The 12,463-nt window shown below is 44.9% G+C and overlaps 1 protein-coding gene across 1 annotated transcript in view; it reads right to left on the reverse strand.

Annotated features, from left to right (window-relative positions):
• Positions 1–12,463, reverse strand: part of grid1b (glutamate receptor, ionotropic, delta 1b) — a 578,917-nt gene that overhangs the window by 26,404 nt on the left and 540,050 nt on the right. Inside the window, exon 14 of the mRNA XM_039616223.1 lies at positions 1,258–1,453. Coding sequence (XP_039472157.1) covers positions 1,258–1,453 — 196 coding nt within the window. The remainder of the gene's footprint in view (positions 1–1,257; positions 1,454–12,463) is intronic.

The following is a 12,463-nucleotide window of genomic DNA, read 5'->3' on the forward strand; positions in this document are numbered from 1 at the left end:
ACACTAATTGGGATATTGTGAAACTGCTGTTGCAATTAAGTAATGGGTAAACAGAGGAGTGTCTTTGCATGCAGCCTGCTGGGAATAACGCAGGAGGAGCGTGTGTTTCTGTTTTCACCATTATTGATATGCATGTATCAATATAACACACAGACAAATGGTGTCCTTGGAGGAACGAGTGCTGCAGGGTTTACTGCAAAGAAAAGGGGAAATAGCATGAAAGAGTTGCTTGAACTTCATTAGAAAGGGTGAAACTTTGAGCACGACTTCCTGTTACTTTTACCTCGGGGTCTGGGCTCTGGAGAGGACATGGACTCCTCCAATCTGAGGTCGCCCCTGATGAGAGGTGCAGATGTGAGTATACGTGCATCGCCCTGGTTCACTGTTCTTTGCGCCCTCTGCTCGGGGGACGGGCCCCGACTGCCATTTGTGCTTATACAGCTTCTGCCAAACAACAGGTCGGAGCACTCAGCCTTCCTCGGGCCACTGAGTGGAGAGTGTCCTATTAAGAGACTCCATTGTCCTGCAGCGGGACTTCAAAGCTGTCATGGACGGCGACAGCGAGACCTGGAGGGCTGTGATTTGGAGGAACAACCTGTCTGATCTGAACCTGAGTGTTGGTCTGTTATTTGTCCATAACAAGCATAACATCAAGCACATCACCAGCTCAGCCTATTTTGTAATCCCTTCATCTGATCGGTGGCCTCTTTGGACGCTCAGCAAAGAGAGGAGCTTTCAGCTTGTCGCCACCTGGTGGCAAGTTAAAACAGGTGGGGTAGGATGCTGGGACCATCTGGCAGTGGATCTGGTCTCCCTGGGAGACCTGGGATATTTGGTCCAGTTAGCAGCTACAGCTGCCCGTGGCATTATGGACCTGTCAATCAAAGAGGCAACTGTAACAGGAACGCCCCCTTATTTCCCACAGACCCACCTGTCTGGCTGGAGATAGATTTTTACAGGATACACTTCCAGTTATCCAGGTTTGTGTTTCCTCAAACTGAGGAGATTTCACATGTCAGGTGAATATGCTACTACAACAGGCCAGAGTTGAACACAGCTGTTCTCAACTGACTCAGATATTTCATCTGGGTTTTCATTGGATGCCGCTGGTGTTTGACCACAGCTCTCCCACTAAATCTGCATACTTCCACTGCACGTCAGTGATTTATGATTTGGGGGCCAAACCATGGATGTCCATTAGAACCAAACCTGAAGATTTTACTGTATTCTAATTACAAACTAGCAGCTCTGCAGTACCTTGCGTATTCCCTCTGACGGGCTGGACACAGAGTAATCCATGCCGTTGTTCTTGCTGATGGTCCTCCACAGCTCTGAGTAGGTGCTGTCCTGCTCCAGAGGGTTGGTGCCTTTGTTTCTGAAGTAGTCGTAGACCGCAGAGTCCCTCACCGTGCCGTAGTCCACGTCGATCTGCCTCGCCAGGTCCTGGAAAGACCTGGAGGACAGAAATGGAAGGGTTGTTGAAAAACAAACTAGGTGAAGGTAGGAATGAAGCACGGATAAAGGACAGAAAGTTTTACATCCAGATAACTGAGAACATTTGTTAAACTGGAGGAGGCTCATGTAGGTCCAGGTGTTATGTTTCCGTTGCCTCACTCAGGCTACCCTTGGACCATCTGAGGCTCAGTGCATACGTCACCAGTTTGCAGCCATGACTTCAGTCATACAGCAGTCGGAGAGTCCAAAGTAATTATTGCCAAGCTAACCAATCATAATCATCCACATTATATTGTTTGGTTATGTTCATATCTTTATACTTTTCTGGTCTAAAGTCTGTCTCAGTGTTTTCTTCCTACAGTGTGAATAAATGTACTGATGTCTCCAGAAGCCTGGTGTGACGGTGAGCTGATTTCAGTGTTTTACAGATTTGTGGAGACGTGGACGCTGAAGAGGTGGGAGACTGGTTTTAATCAACGACACCCGCAAGACGAGCTGATTCGTTTTCCCACCGCCTTCAGGTGTTTGAGCGGCTCGCAGTTTATGTCATTTTAATAAGAAAGTACAAACAGAGCTCCACATAGTTCAACAGGAACACAAAGGCAATTTTAAATCTGTATCAGCAAACCTATGACAAAGAATTCAAATGTCATGAAGAAAAAACATCAGTTTAATTTAGAGCTTGCTCGTTGTTCCCTCAAGTGTTCAGCTTAGAACGCAAGTGAAGGAGGCCTCATCAGAAAGACCTAAAAGACCACAGGATACTCTGAACTAAACCTTCACCAAGTCAAACACACTCCCAAAGAGTTCAGAGTCTTTAAAAATGGAAATAGAGATGGTTTACAATGAGGTGCAAACCACTGGACTTACACCCAAGAACAAGAAGACATCTGAGAGAGGCAGCGCAGGTCCAGAAGGAACCAAGATGATGGGAAGAGAAAAGCGTAGAGAAAGACAGAAACATCTCAGGATCTGAAGTTTACCACATCTGTCAAACATGGAGGAACCCATACATGTCCATGATGTCATATTACTGGTTTGCATCAGGTTGGGACCTTTGTAGTTTGCTTTTTGGTAATTTCTTCTGATTTCATTTATTTCTCCGTCCAGCTTTGGCTTCATGGTTTGATTGCAGCACTAAAATTAAATTCACTTTCTTGCCAACACTCAGCCTGCACATGAAGAAAATGACAGACACATCTGATGAAGCAGGGATGTTAAACCCACTGTGGACCCTGCAGCCCACAGTGTACCCACACTGTCCCGTGAGCTAAAAAGACAAATTATTTTTTCCAATTATGGATGGGCTGATTGTAAATAACAACATGTCTATAGTAGATAGGTAATAGATAAACAATTCATTTATTGATTCAGTATGAAATATAGTGAAACATATGAAAACGTCGGTTAGATCCAAACTTTTCCTTCACATTTTCCAAAGCCACCCAGTGGGCCAAACTGGAGTCTTTTCACGGCTGATTCCAGCCCCCGGGCCTTATGTTTGACATACCTGCTGTAAACCAGTGGCTTTATCTGTGTTTCCATCATAAGACTTCAAAGGGAGGCTCGGTCTGAGGAGGTTTTTGTGGCTGAAGGTGCTGCAGCTAACCTAATGCGGTCCAAACTGAAGCAGCTCGATCGCAGATGAGTGTTTGGAGAGGCTAAAAATACTTTTGTGCTCAGATACAGTTACACACTAATTTGGCTGTTTTTGCTTTGTTAAAGTCTGTGAATCGATGTGTTTTGTTCTCTGGAGAAGACGTCTCGCACCAACAAGGCCTCGCTTTTATTTGTTCCTGCTGTGATTGATTCCATCTTCTTTGTCCTTTTATTATATTTTAAAAATAATGTGTGGAATAAACAGAGGTCAGCGTGGGTCATTGGTTGGTTCCCCCGCTCCTCCCTGCAGACGGCTGTGATCTGAGACCACTTCAGACCAAAGAGCGTTGTTTTAAACCAACCGAGAGGAAACTGCAGTCTGAGGAGCGCGCTAACAAACACTCGGTTAAAGTGGCGGTCTCTTCAGCGAGGGGTCTATTCTTTCACTCAGAGACAACAGTGTGTCACCCAGCCAGTGTGAAAGGGGATTTCTGACCTGTAGAGCTGGAGATATGTCCTGTATTTACAGCTTCATATTTTACGTACGGAGGTGAGAGTGGGCGGAGTTTCACTTCCACTGAAAATCTGAGAAACATTCTTCCCTCGTCTGCAGCTTTGGTTTGGAGGCCCAAAATATTATATTTTATTACTGTAAATATGACATTTGTCACTTTCTGTTTGTTCATATTCTTTTAAATGTAACCTCATGCTGTCTCTTTCCTCCGTGGCTCTGGTTGATTTAATATGTTTTGGGGGGTTTTTACATACAATCTGACTTAAACGAAATATTCTTATTGTGAGTAATTTAAAGTAATTTGTTGAGCTCAACACAAAAATTCACTTCAGTGTTATTTATGTAGCATCAAATCACAACAACAGTCACCTCACAGTGCTTTCTATTGTAAGTTAGAGATCGTAATACAGAGAAAACCCCAACGATCACATGACCCCCTATGAGCAAGCACTTTGGCGACAGTGGGAAGGAAAAACTCCCTTTTAACAGGAAGAAACCTCCGGCAGAACCAGGCTCAGGGAGGGGGATGGGACAAAGCCAGGCTGTGGTAGAAATCAAGGAGAACTCATAAGGTCTCAGGACAAATGACCAATCAGACGGCAGTGACACTAAACTCCTGTTGCCCCTTAGATGGACGCTGGTTAATTAATAAACTGGTAATCTGAATAAAGAAGGCTTATTTCAGCTTTAAGGCATTTTCTGCACCGACTTCATCGCTCAGGCCTCAGTATTGATGACAAAGTTGGAGATGAATCGATGGGTTTATAATAAAAAGTCTTCTTTATGTTGTGGAGTGTGTGTTGACCGTCTTCAGCTTACCACACAGCCTATGAAAATACTCCTGCTGCACATATCAATAATAAATACTCTGAAATGTCCGGCGGGCCTGAGTATTCACTGTTGTTGGTTTTGGACTGAAGCAGACGCCGGTCTGGGAGAAGGTGAAGTAAACGTTTCCTGAAAGGCAGCGAGTTTGATTCCATGTGCGGTTCGAGGCGTTCGGCGTCAACGAGCTGAAAGGGAAAGCCTGACTTTGTTAAACGATATTTATCATTATAATATTTTACTTTCTGTTCCTCCTAACTGTTAATGTCCTGATCTATATTCCATTTTATAAACAGAGCCCGCTGAGCCTTTGAAATAATAAATCCTGCACAGACACGCGTCATAAATCTGAGCGAGGACGCGCGTTCATGCGTCGCTGTGTCCACACGCGCAGCTGCAGCCGCTGGTTTGATGTTTGTCGCTCTGAGAGGAGACCACTCTGTTGTCTGAGGAGATTTTAAAGGAAGTCTGCATCACGTGCAGATCTGCGAGTGTCAGTAAAAGCAACATTTCGGCATTTAGGCGTCACGCTCTTCAATGAGCCGCCCTTCACGAAGTGACGCTGCCGGTCTGCTGATGGAAATGTCAGCTGGGATTTGATTCTCGGACGAGTAAAGACAGAAGAGGATGGAGCTGAGCTGATATTAAACGGCTGTTCTGAACCTTCAGACAGGAAATGAGAGATAACGCTCCGCACGCACCGACCAGATAAACGGCGACGTACCTGAGCTGTGCATTTGTGCCGAGGGTGTCACAAGTGTACTCGTGCATAAAATCCACAGGGGGTGTGTGTGTGTGTGTCTGTGTGTGTGTCTGTGTGTGTGTATGTGTGCGCAGTGAGGACAAGCTAAACTCCTAAACAGAATGAGGAGCTGCAGGACGCCATGCTGCGTCAGATACTCTGATGGATGCAGCGATCTGAAGGGAGGAGGTCTCTGTTTGATGTTCACATGTAAAGAGTCTGGATCTGTCAGTGGTCAGCACCATCACCTGTACCTGTCCAGGTACAGGTTACAATAAAGGGCCATTTTATTCTGTTCTGTACTTCTGGAAAAGAAAGAAACACCATCGGCGTTTGATCAAACTGGAGCTTTAACTTTGAGTTTGAAGTTTAGAATAAAACAGAACTATGGGCTCAAAATGTGGTCATAAATATTTTGTACTTGTAAATCAGGATTTGTATGTGTAAAAAGAATTTGTGTGTGGACTTAGCCAAAAAAGTTCAAAAAAGCGCCCCTCCGACAGCCAAACCCATCTGTTCTCTGATTGGATTGTTACATTTGTGATTGACATGACATTGACCAATCAGATGAAAGGAAGAAAAATAGGGTCAAAATTTGTACTTGTAACTTGCAGGTGTTTTTTTGGCTAAGTCCACACACAAATTCTTTTTACACATACAAATCCTGATTTACAAGTACAAAATATTTATGACCACATTTTGAGCCCATAGTTCTGTTTTATTCTAAACTTCAAACTCAAAGTTAAAGCTCCAGTTTGATCAAACGCCGATGGTGTTTCTTTCTTTTCCAGAAGTTCTCTGTTTAACGATTTCCTCTAATTGCACGAAATCTGCTGATTACAACGCTGATGACTTTTAATCAGCAAATTAGTTTCTACTGTGTTTCATTTGTGCACCTGACCTTCATACGGTACATTTTATTTACATTTATTCTCATTTCAGGCGTAAAGTTTAAAACTGGAAAGAGTTTTGAACCGTGTCTCTCTGCACCTGCTGTGTCGTTACTCACTGAAACACAAAATCACACGTTTCCACTCGTCTGCACGGATCTTTAGAGACGATGCTCACCTCCAGCTTTGTTTCATTGCTCTTAAACTTCTAGAGTAGCTTTCAACTACTCGCAGTGCAGAAGAATCCAGACTCACTTCTTCCTCTATCTGAAGTGAGCCGTTTTACTTCCTGTCTCTTTAAGGACTTTCTCACGATTGGCCAGTTTGCTGCAGCCTGCTGAGGGGCAGTCTTCAGTGTTGATGAGCACTCGTTTTGTACTGGAAGCCGGATTAGTTGTACGCACACTTCCTGTCAGCACGATGGTTTAACTGGAAACTTTTTCTTGATGTTGTATCAAAATCCTTTGAAATAAAAACTAATTTGAATAAAAATCTGCTTTACTTCAAATTAGTAACGAGAGATTTCAAAGCAATGATTTCTCCAGTTGTCTAACAGCATTGTGCGACATTAAAGATGACTACAGCTCTTTAAATAATGATTTCAGGCAGGACTGGCTGTGAGTTAAAACTGAATTTTGGACTTTCGGGGTTCAGGATTGATCTCCGGGATGCAAAGTGAAGGTCGGCCACTGTGAACACCCTGCAGTCCTCCTGGAAAGCCTTCAGACTTCCTGATTAGTGTTTCATCTTCAGTAGCTGTGGCAGCACAGACCCCCGCGTGATCGCCGCCTCGCTCCAGCAGCTAATCGCTGTTCTGATCTGATTGGCTCCGATCAAGCTCGTCCACCTCTGATTGTGTTGTTCGGCCGTGAATGCAGAGCAGCATTAATGGCCACTCCGGATGCCGAACGCTTTAAAGGGAAACGAAGCTGCTGTCCAGCGAACAACAAGGGCTCGGAGGCCCGTTTGTGCCTCAGACTGCAGCAGTTGGGTCTTTGAACCTGAAACCGAGGCAGAGCCGCACACAGAGGGGCGATGATGGCTGAATGACGAGATAAAAAGAGGCTCCGGACTTTGATGTCGGACCACTCAGATTTTATCGAGGTGAAGACGACAACAGAAAAAATGAAATATTGCTTTTGATCTGATGCCTGCGGCGCTGGGTGGGAGGCAAACACTCGCCAACGCTGTTGACACCACTCACGCTTCAGCACTCGAGTGTTTTTGGGTTTCAGTGAGAAAAAAACCGACATTATCACTGCGGTACAAAGAGCCTGAGTGGAGGTCTCATGCCTGACTCCCCCCAGGTCACTGCGATGTGGATTTTTGAGCAATATGCTAAAAGCTTTGACACTTGAATGCTGAAAGTCACTAACTAGACATATTTTTTCAGTTAATACGTAGACGACTAATTAACCACCTTTGACCTCAAAGCAACAAGTGTGAAGTCGGCGCTGCAGAACGAAGCTGGGACTGAAAGAAAGCTTCAACAGAAGCTCTTCGATGACATCACCGCGTACTGCATCTTCTCCTTCTCAGTGTTTCTTTCAGGAATCTGCATAGCTATGCCACGACGAATATCCCCTCCCAACATGCATCGATCGAAATTCTCTTTGAAAATCAAGACGACCTTTTTATTCGCGGCATGGCCGAGTGGTGCGAGGTTAACGTCCCGCGGCCTCAGGATCTCGTCTGCTTTTGTCTTCTCACTTGACTTGATTGGTCAGGTGATGGGAAAGAAAATCAGCACCTCCAGTTCGGAGCACTCCGGGTCGGGGTGAGGTGCTGTGCTGATCCAGAGAGCTGAATGAGCTGAACGGTAAAGCACAGTCGTTGACTTAGGGGTCGATCTGTGAGTTGGAGTGAAGAGTTTCTTTAGTTTCATCAGACTCTGACAGACCCTGATACTAAAAAGCATTTAAAGCATGGGGAAAGTTGTACTTTTGAATATGAAGAGCTGCTCCGGGCCTCTCTTTATGAACTCAGATTTGATTTAAATTTAAATCTGAATTGTGAAGCAAACGAGGTGAAATATCCTGGAGGATCAAACTCAGGTGCCGACTCTGTTCAACACGTCGTCTCTGCTCAGGCAGGCAGATTTCTTCTGAGTGTGTAGCTCCTGTAAGCGGACACACTCCTGATCTATAAGCAGTCGCTGACCGATCCGATCTGTGCACATTTACAGAAAGAAGTCCAAATCTGTTCATTTGATCAGCGAGACAAAGTCAAATATTTCCCACTTTTGCGACTCTTCTTGTTTTTCCAGGTTGTTTCTTTATGAAATGAGAGTTTTTGACCCTGTGACGGGTTCGTGTTCGCCTGTTTGTTCAAACAACACGACTCACGGTGAGCCCGCTCGTCTGGAACATTAAATTACCATCGGTCGGTTCGCTGCGATGAACGGGGGTCAGCATTATCCATCCAGCTTAAAAGCTGCTCATTAGATGTCTGCAGGAAATTTATTGAGCTGTGCAAAAGTTCTCAGAAAGGTTAAAGAAGCCGAGCAGAAGTTTGAAGAGGTGGAAACTGGTAAAATAAATCGTTGTTATCACTCAGAGCAGCTTTTTTCCTTTTGGTCATTAAACAAAGACTTTGACTTCAGTGAATTTTGGTGATGGTCTGTGAAATCAGTTTTATTTCTGTATTTTCGATGTTTGTTCTCTTCAGCACCGACTGAACGACACCAGCTCAGGTCAGGGCGCTGGCAGCAGTGGGTTGTGTTCTTCTTCTTCATGAAGTCTTCATCACTGGAGGAAGCACTGTTATCAGATTTTGCCTGTATTTGTGGAAGAAGACAGACAGGAAATGCGGGTATGCACCTCAGTCTAAAAACTTGTAGTCTTCCTCTAAATACCAAAGGATGCACTCACAGTTTTTGCCACATAAAGAAAGAAAACATATGAAAGGATATTTTCCAGAGGATGGAATCACAGATCACAAGCGGTGTGTGCTGAACTCTGCAGCTCGATTCAGCTGAAGCAAAGAAAGTGCCAGAGATGCCACGAACTGCAGTTCCTCGAATGTCCACTTGAGGCGCACTCCAGCCCTGAGTCTGTTTTGTTCTCTGTGGTTAATTTTTTCCATAACTCACCTGTTTAAACTGTATTAAAGCCTAAAGTTGGCATTATTTGGGGCGTGGTCTCAGAGCAGACCCATCACACACAGGAGGAGGCGGCTCAGGACCAAGACCTGGTCCTGATAAGCTGAAGAAAATGGACAGATGCTAAAACTCCAGTGGGTTTCCAAACTGACCCGTGTGGGTCAGTGGTCTCCTTCATCCTTTGAACCTTTTACTACGGTTTCCTGTTGAGCAGCAGGTTTCTTCTAAACAGCGCATCACGCTTTAATATTTCTGCCTCATATTAGGTGAATGTGATGGACGAAGTACTCGATCAGCTCGAGCGCCATAAACCCTGCTGGATGAAAAAGGCGAGAGCTCCTGTGTTCGCCCAGAGGAGTCAACAGCTATCGTTGCATTTCTTACGTAACACACTTTACAAACCAAACTGAGTGTTTTTTTAGTCCTGAGGATTTAAGTATTTATGCAAATCACACGTGAACTTTCAACATCTCCAAACTTTCCCTCTCCTCGGCTTTTGGACGAGTTGCAAAATCCGCCAGCGCTCCTCGCCACGGGGTCAGCGCGTTCTTCGGCAACAGCGAGAGTGTTAAATGTGAAAAAGACTGAAGCAGTGAGGCAGGCGGTGCTGGTTAGACGGGCTTTCTAAGGTTTTTTTTTTTGCAGTGCATTAAATACTTGAACTCAGCCGCTGTAGCGTGGCTTCTTCATGGAGAAATATTCAAGCCCAGAGCTTTTTCAGCAAAACAGGCGAGCCTCTCAGATCAGCTGCACCTTCACACCCTCCACTCTCGGGGTTTGTTAAATCAGAGAGGATGAGCAGCCCCTCTCTGGCCTCCCACAACACTGATTTAGATCATCAGTTTCTTTAGTTCCCTCCTTAAGATTAAGAATCAGCGGGAGAAGCTCCCGAGGTCGGCCGAGCAATTAACACGGTGCTGCAGAGGAGCGGCGGCCACGTTCAGCCGAGTCAGGCGTCTCTTTAAGAGCCGAGCTTCCCGTGGACGGAAAAACGCTGTGCTCACTGCTAATTAGCCCCCGCACAGCCCGACGAGGTCACTCAGTTACATTTTTACAGAACTCGTCTTTAGATGTTATAATTTATTCAGCAGAAATTCCAATGTGTTTATCAGTTTAGATAAGTATTACAAATTTTTAATTCAGCAAGAAATTCCAATGTGTTTATCATGTGCAGGTACACTGTACAGTACATGGAAACAGCTTCACAAGCAACAGAGTTGTGCAAAATACAATAATCTACAAGCAAAATATAAAATTTAATCTAAAAAGTAATGTCTGGTCATATATGTATTTACATTACTGAAAACCGGGCATGTAACGTTTTACGAATTACATGCCCACGGCTTCTTTGTGGCGGGAAAAGCCGAATAAATCATGGCTGGTAAACAAGGTGGCGGTCCCACTTGCAAGACACGTGTGGAGACAGCAGGGACGTCTCCACGTCACATCAGCTCACAGAGACTGTATTTAAAAGATGGACAGAGCCATGTGACATCACTCCTATTAGCATTTTGTCCTCTACTGTGTGCCATCCTCCTGTTTCCTGTTTTATACCTGCACAGTTGGTTTCGTTGTACATGTTCAATACAATAAAAGGCTATTCTATTCTAATCTAATCTACTCTAGTCTATTCTATTCTATTTGAATCCGTATGTCACAAATGAGAAGCAGATGAAGAAACTAAAGCAGTCTGTGTTCGAGCTAAACCTGCGTGTGCGTGTGGCCTTATGGTGGTAAATGGTTAACGGGCTGGTAGTTACAGCTTTTCTCTCTGATCTACTCTGTTCTATTTTATTCTTTTGTTATTGGTGTGCCTTCTTCATCTACCAATCATGCATCGAGCTATTCCATAAAGGCTATTCAATTCTATTCTAACATCTACTGCATGCACTCACACTCCAATGGATACAGCATGCAGACTGCAGTAGATGGGCATTGAACTACCGACCTTCTGCTGGACGACTCGCTGTAGCTCAAGAACCACAGTTGCTCACTAACTTTCAAAAGATTGCAGCAATTAGTTGTTCTGCAACGCACAAATCCCTGACCCAGCAATCAATCAATACAAGCACCAGGTGGGTGCGGCGGTTCGAGCTAAACCTGTGTGCTATCCGAGACCAAGCTTTTCTATCTGAGTGTGCTTTTTGTTATTGGTGTGCCTTCTTCACCCAATCATGCACGAGCCCATAAAGGCCTCGTCTAACATCGTGCATGCACGATGGAGCCCAGACTGCAGTAGATGGGCATTCCACAGCGCCACGGTATCACTGCGTCGAGGCAGGATTCTGACTTAGAGGCGTTCAGTCATAATCCTGCCGATGGTTCTGCAACGCACAAATCCTGACCCAGCAATCAGCTACAAGCACCATTGCTCCTCAGCCAAGCACATACACCAAATATCTGACCCTGCGGTTCCTCAGCACCGCATCATCAGCAGGTGAGACTAAACTCTGTGACGGCGGTCTAAACCCAGCTTCACACTTGGTGAATCCTGCTTAAAACCCAAAAAGTCAGAAGGATCGTGAGGCTGTGCTTTCACCGTCTCATACTGAAAATCAAGATCGAGCGAGCGTCGGCCCTTCTGCTCCGCGGGAGGTTTCTGTCCTCTGCAGTAAAGAAGTGGTGTGGACAGTGTCTGATATTCAGATTTGTGGGTTTTGTTGAATCAGGACGCGCCGTTGCAGGAACAGTTTAGCTGCAGCTGCAAGTCTCTAAAACTTTGAACCTATAAATGTACTCCTACTGGACTGAGCTCAGCCTGACCTCTGAGATCATAAAGACTAAATGAACTTCCTCCAGTCCAGCTGCAGAGTCCTCGCTCCCTATTTATGGTCTGATTGCTGATCCTGACAAAGTGCTGCTGCTTCACAGAGTCCGAGACTTGAAGAACCGAACACACAGAACTTTTTCCTCTCATGTGTCGCTTTTTACAGTTTGGGTTTTAGTTATAGTTTAATTTTTGCTTGTGACACAGAAACCTGTGGTTGAGTTGGATTTTGGTTCCCTGGATCCATACTTGGATCTGGATTGGCTCCGGAAGATAACTCCTCCACCTCTGCTAACATCTGGCTGTAAATCTGATGAGAACTCTTGGAACAATCCTGCTAACAACCAGACAACGAAAAAAAATCACATAACATCATTTGTGGAGATAAAAAACATCAAGATCCAAAGTGTTAATGAAAATCTTTTTTAAACTCATGTTTCAGGAAGTGAAACTCTTGATCACGTGTGTCGGGGCGTTAGCATGTTTCTCAGCGATGGGAGAAATCGGCGCTCCGAGGAAGAGCTCGAACCTCGGAGCCAGCGTGCCGTCCACCTGGACTGTTTCATTAATA

This window comes from Oreochromis aureus, linkage group 8 (assembly GCF_013358895.1).
Source record: "Oreochromis aureus strain Israel breed Guangdong linkage group 8, ZZ_aureus, whole genome shotgun sequence".
NCBI classification, from domain to species: domain Eukaryota; kingdom Metazoa; phylum Chordata; class Actinopteri; order Cichliformes; family Cichlidae; genus Oreochromis; species Oreochromis aureus.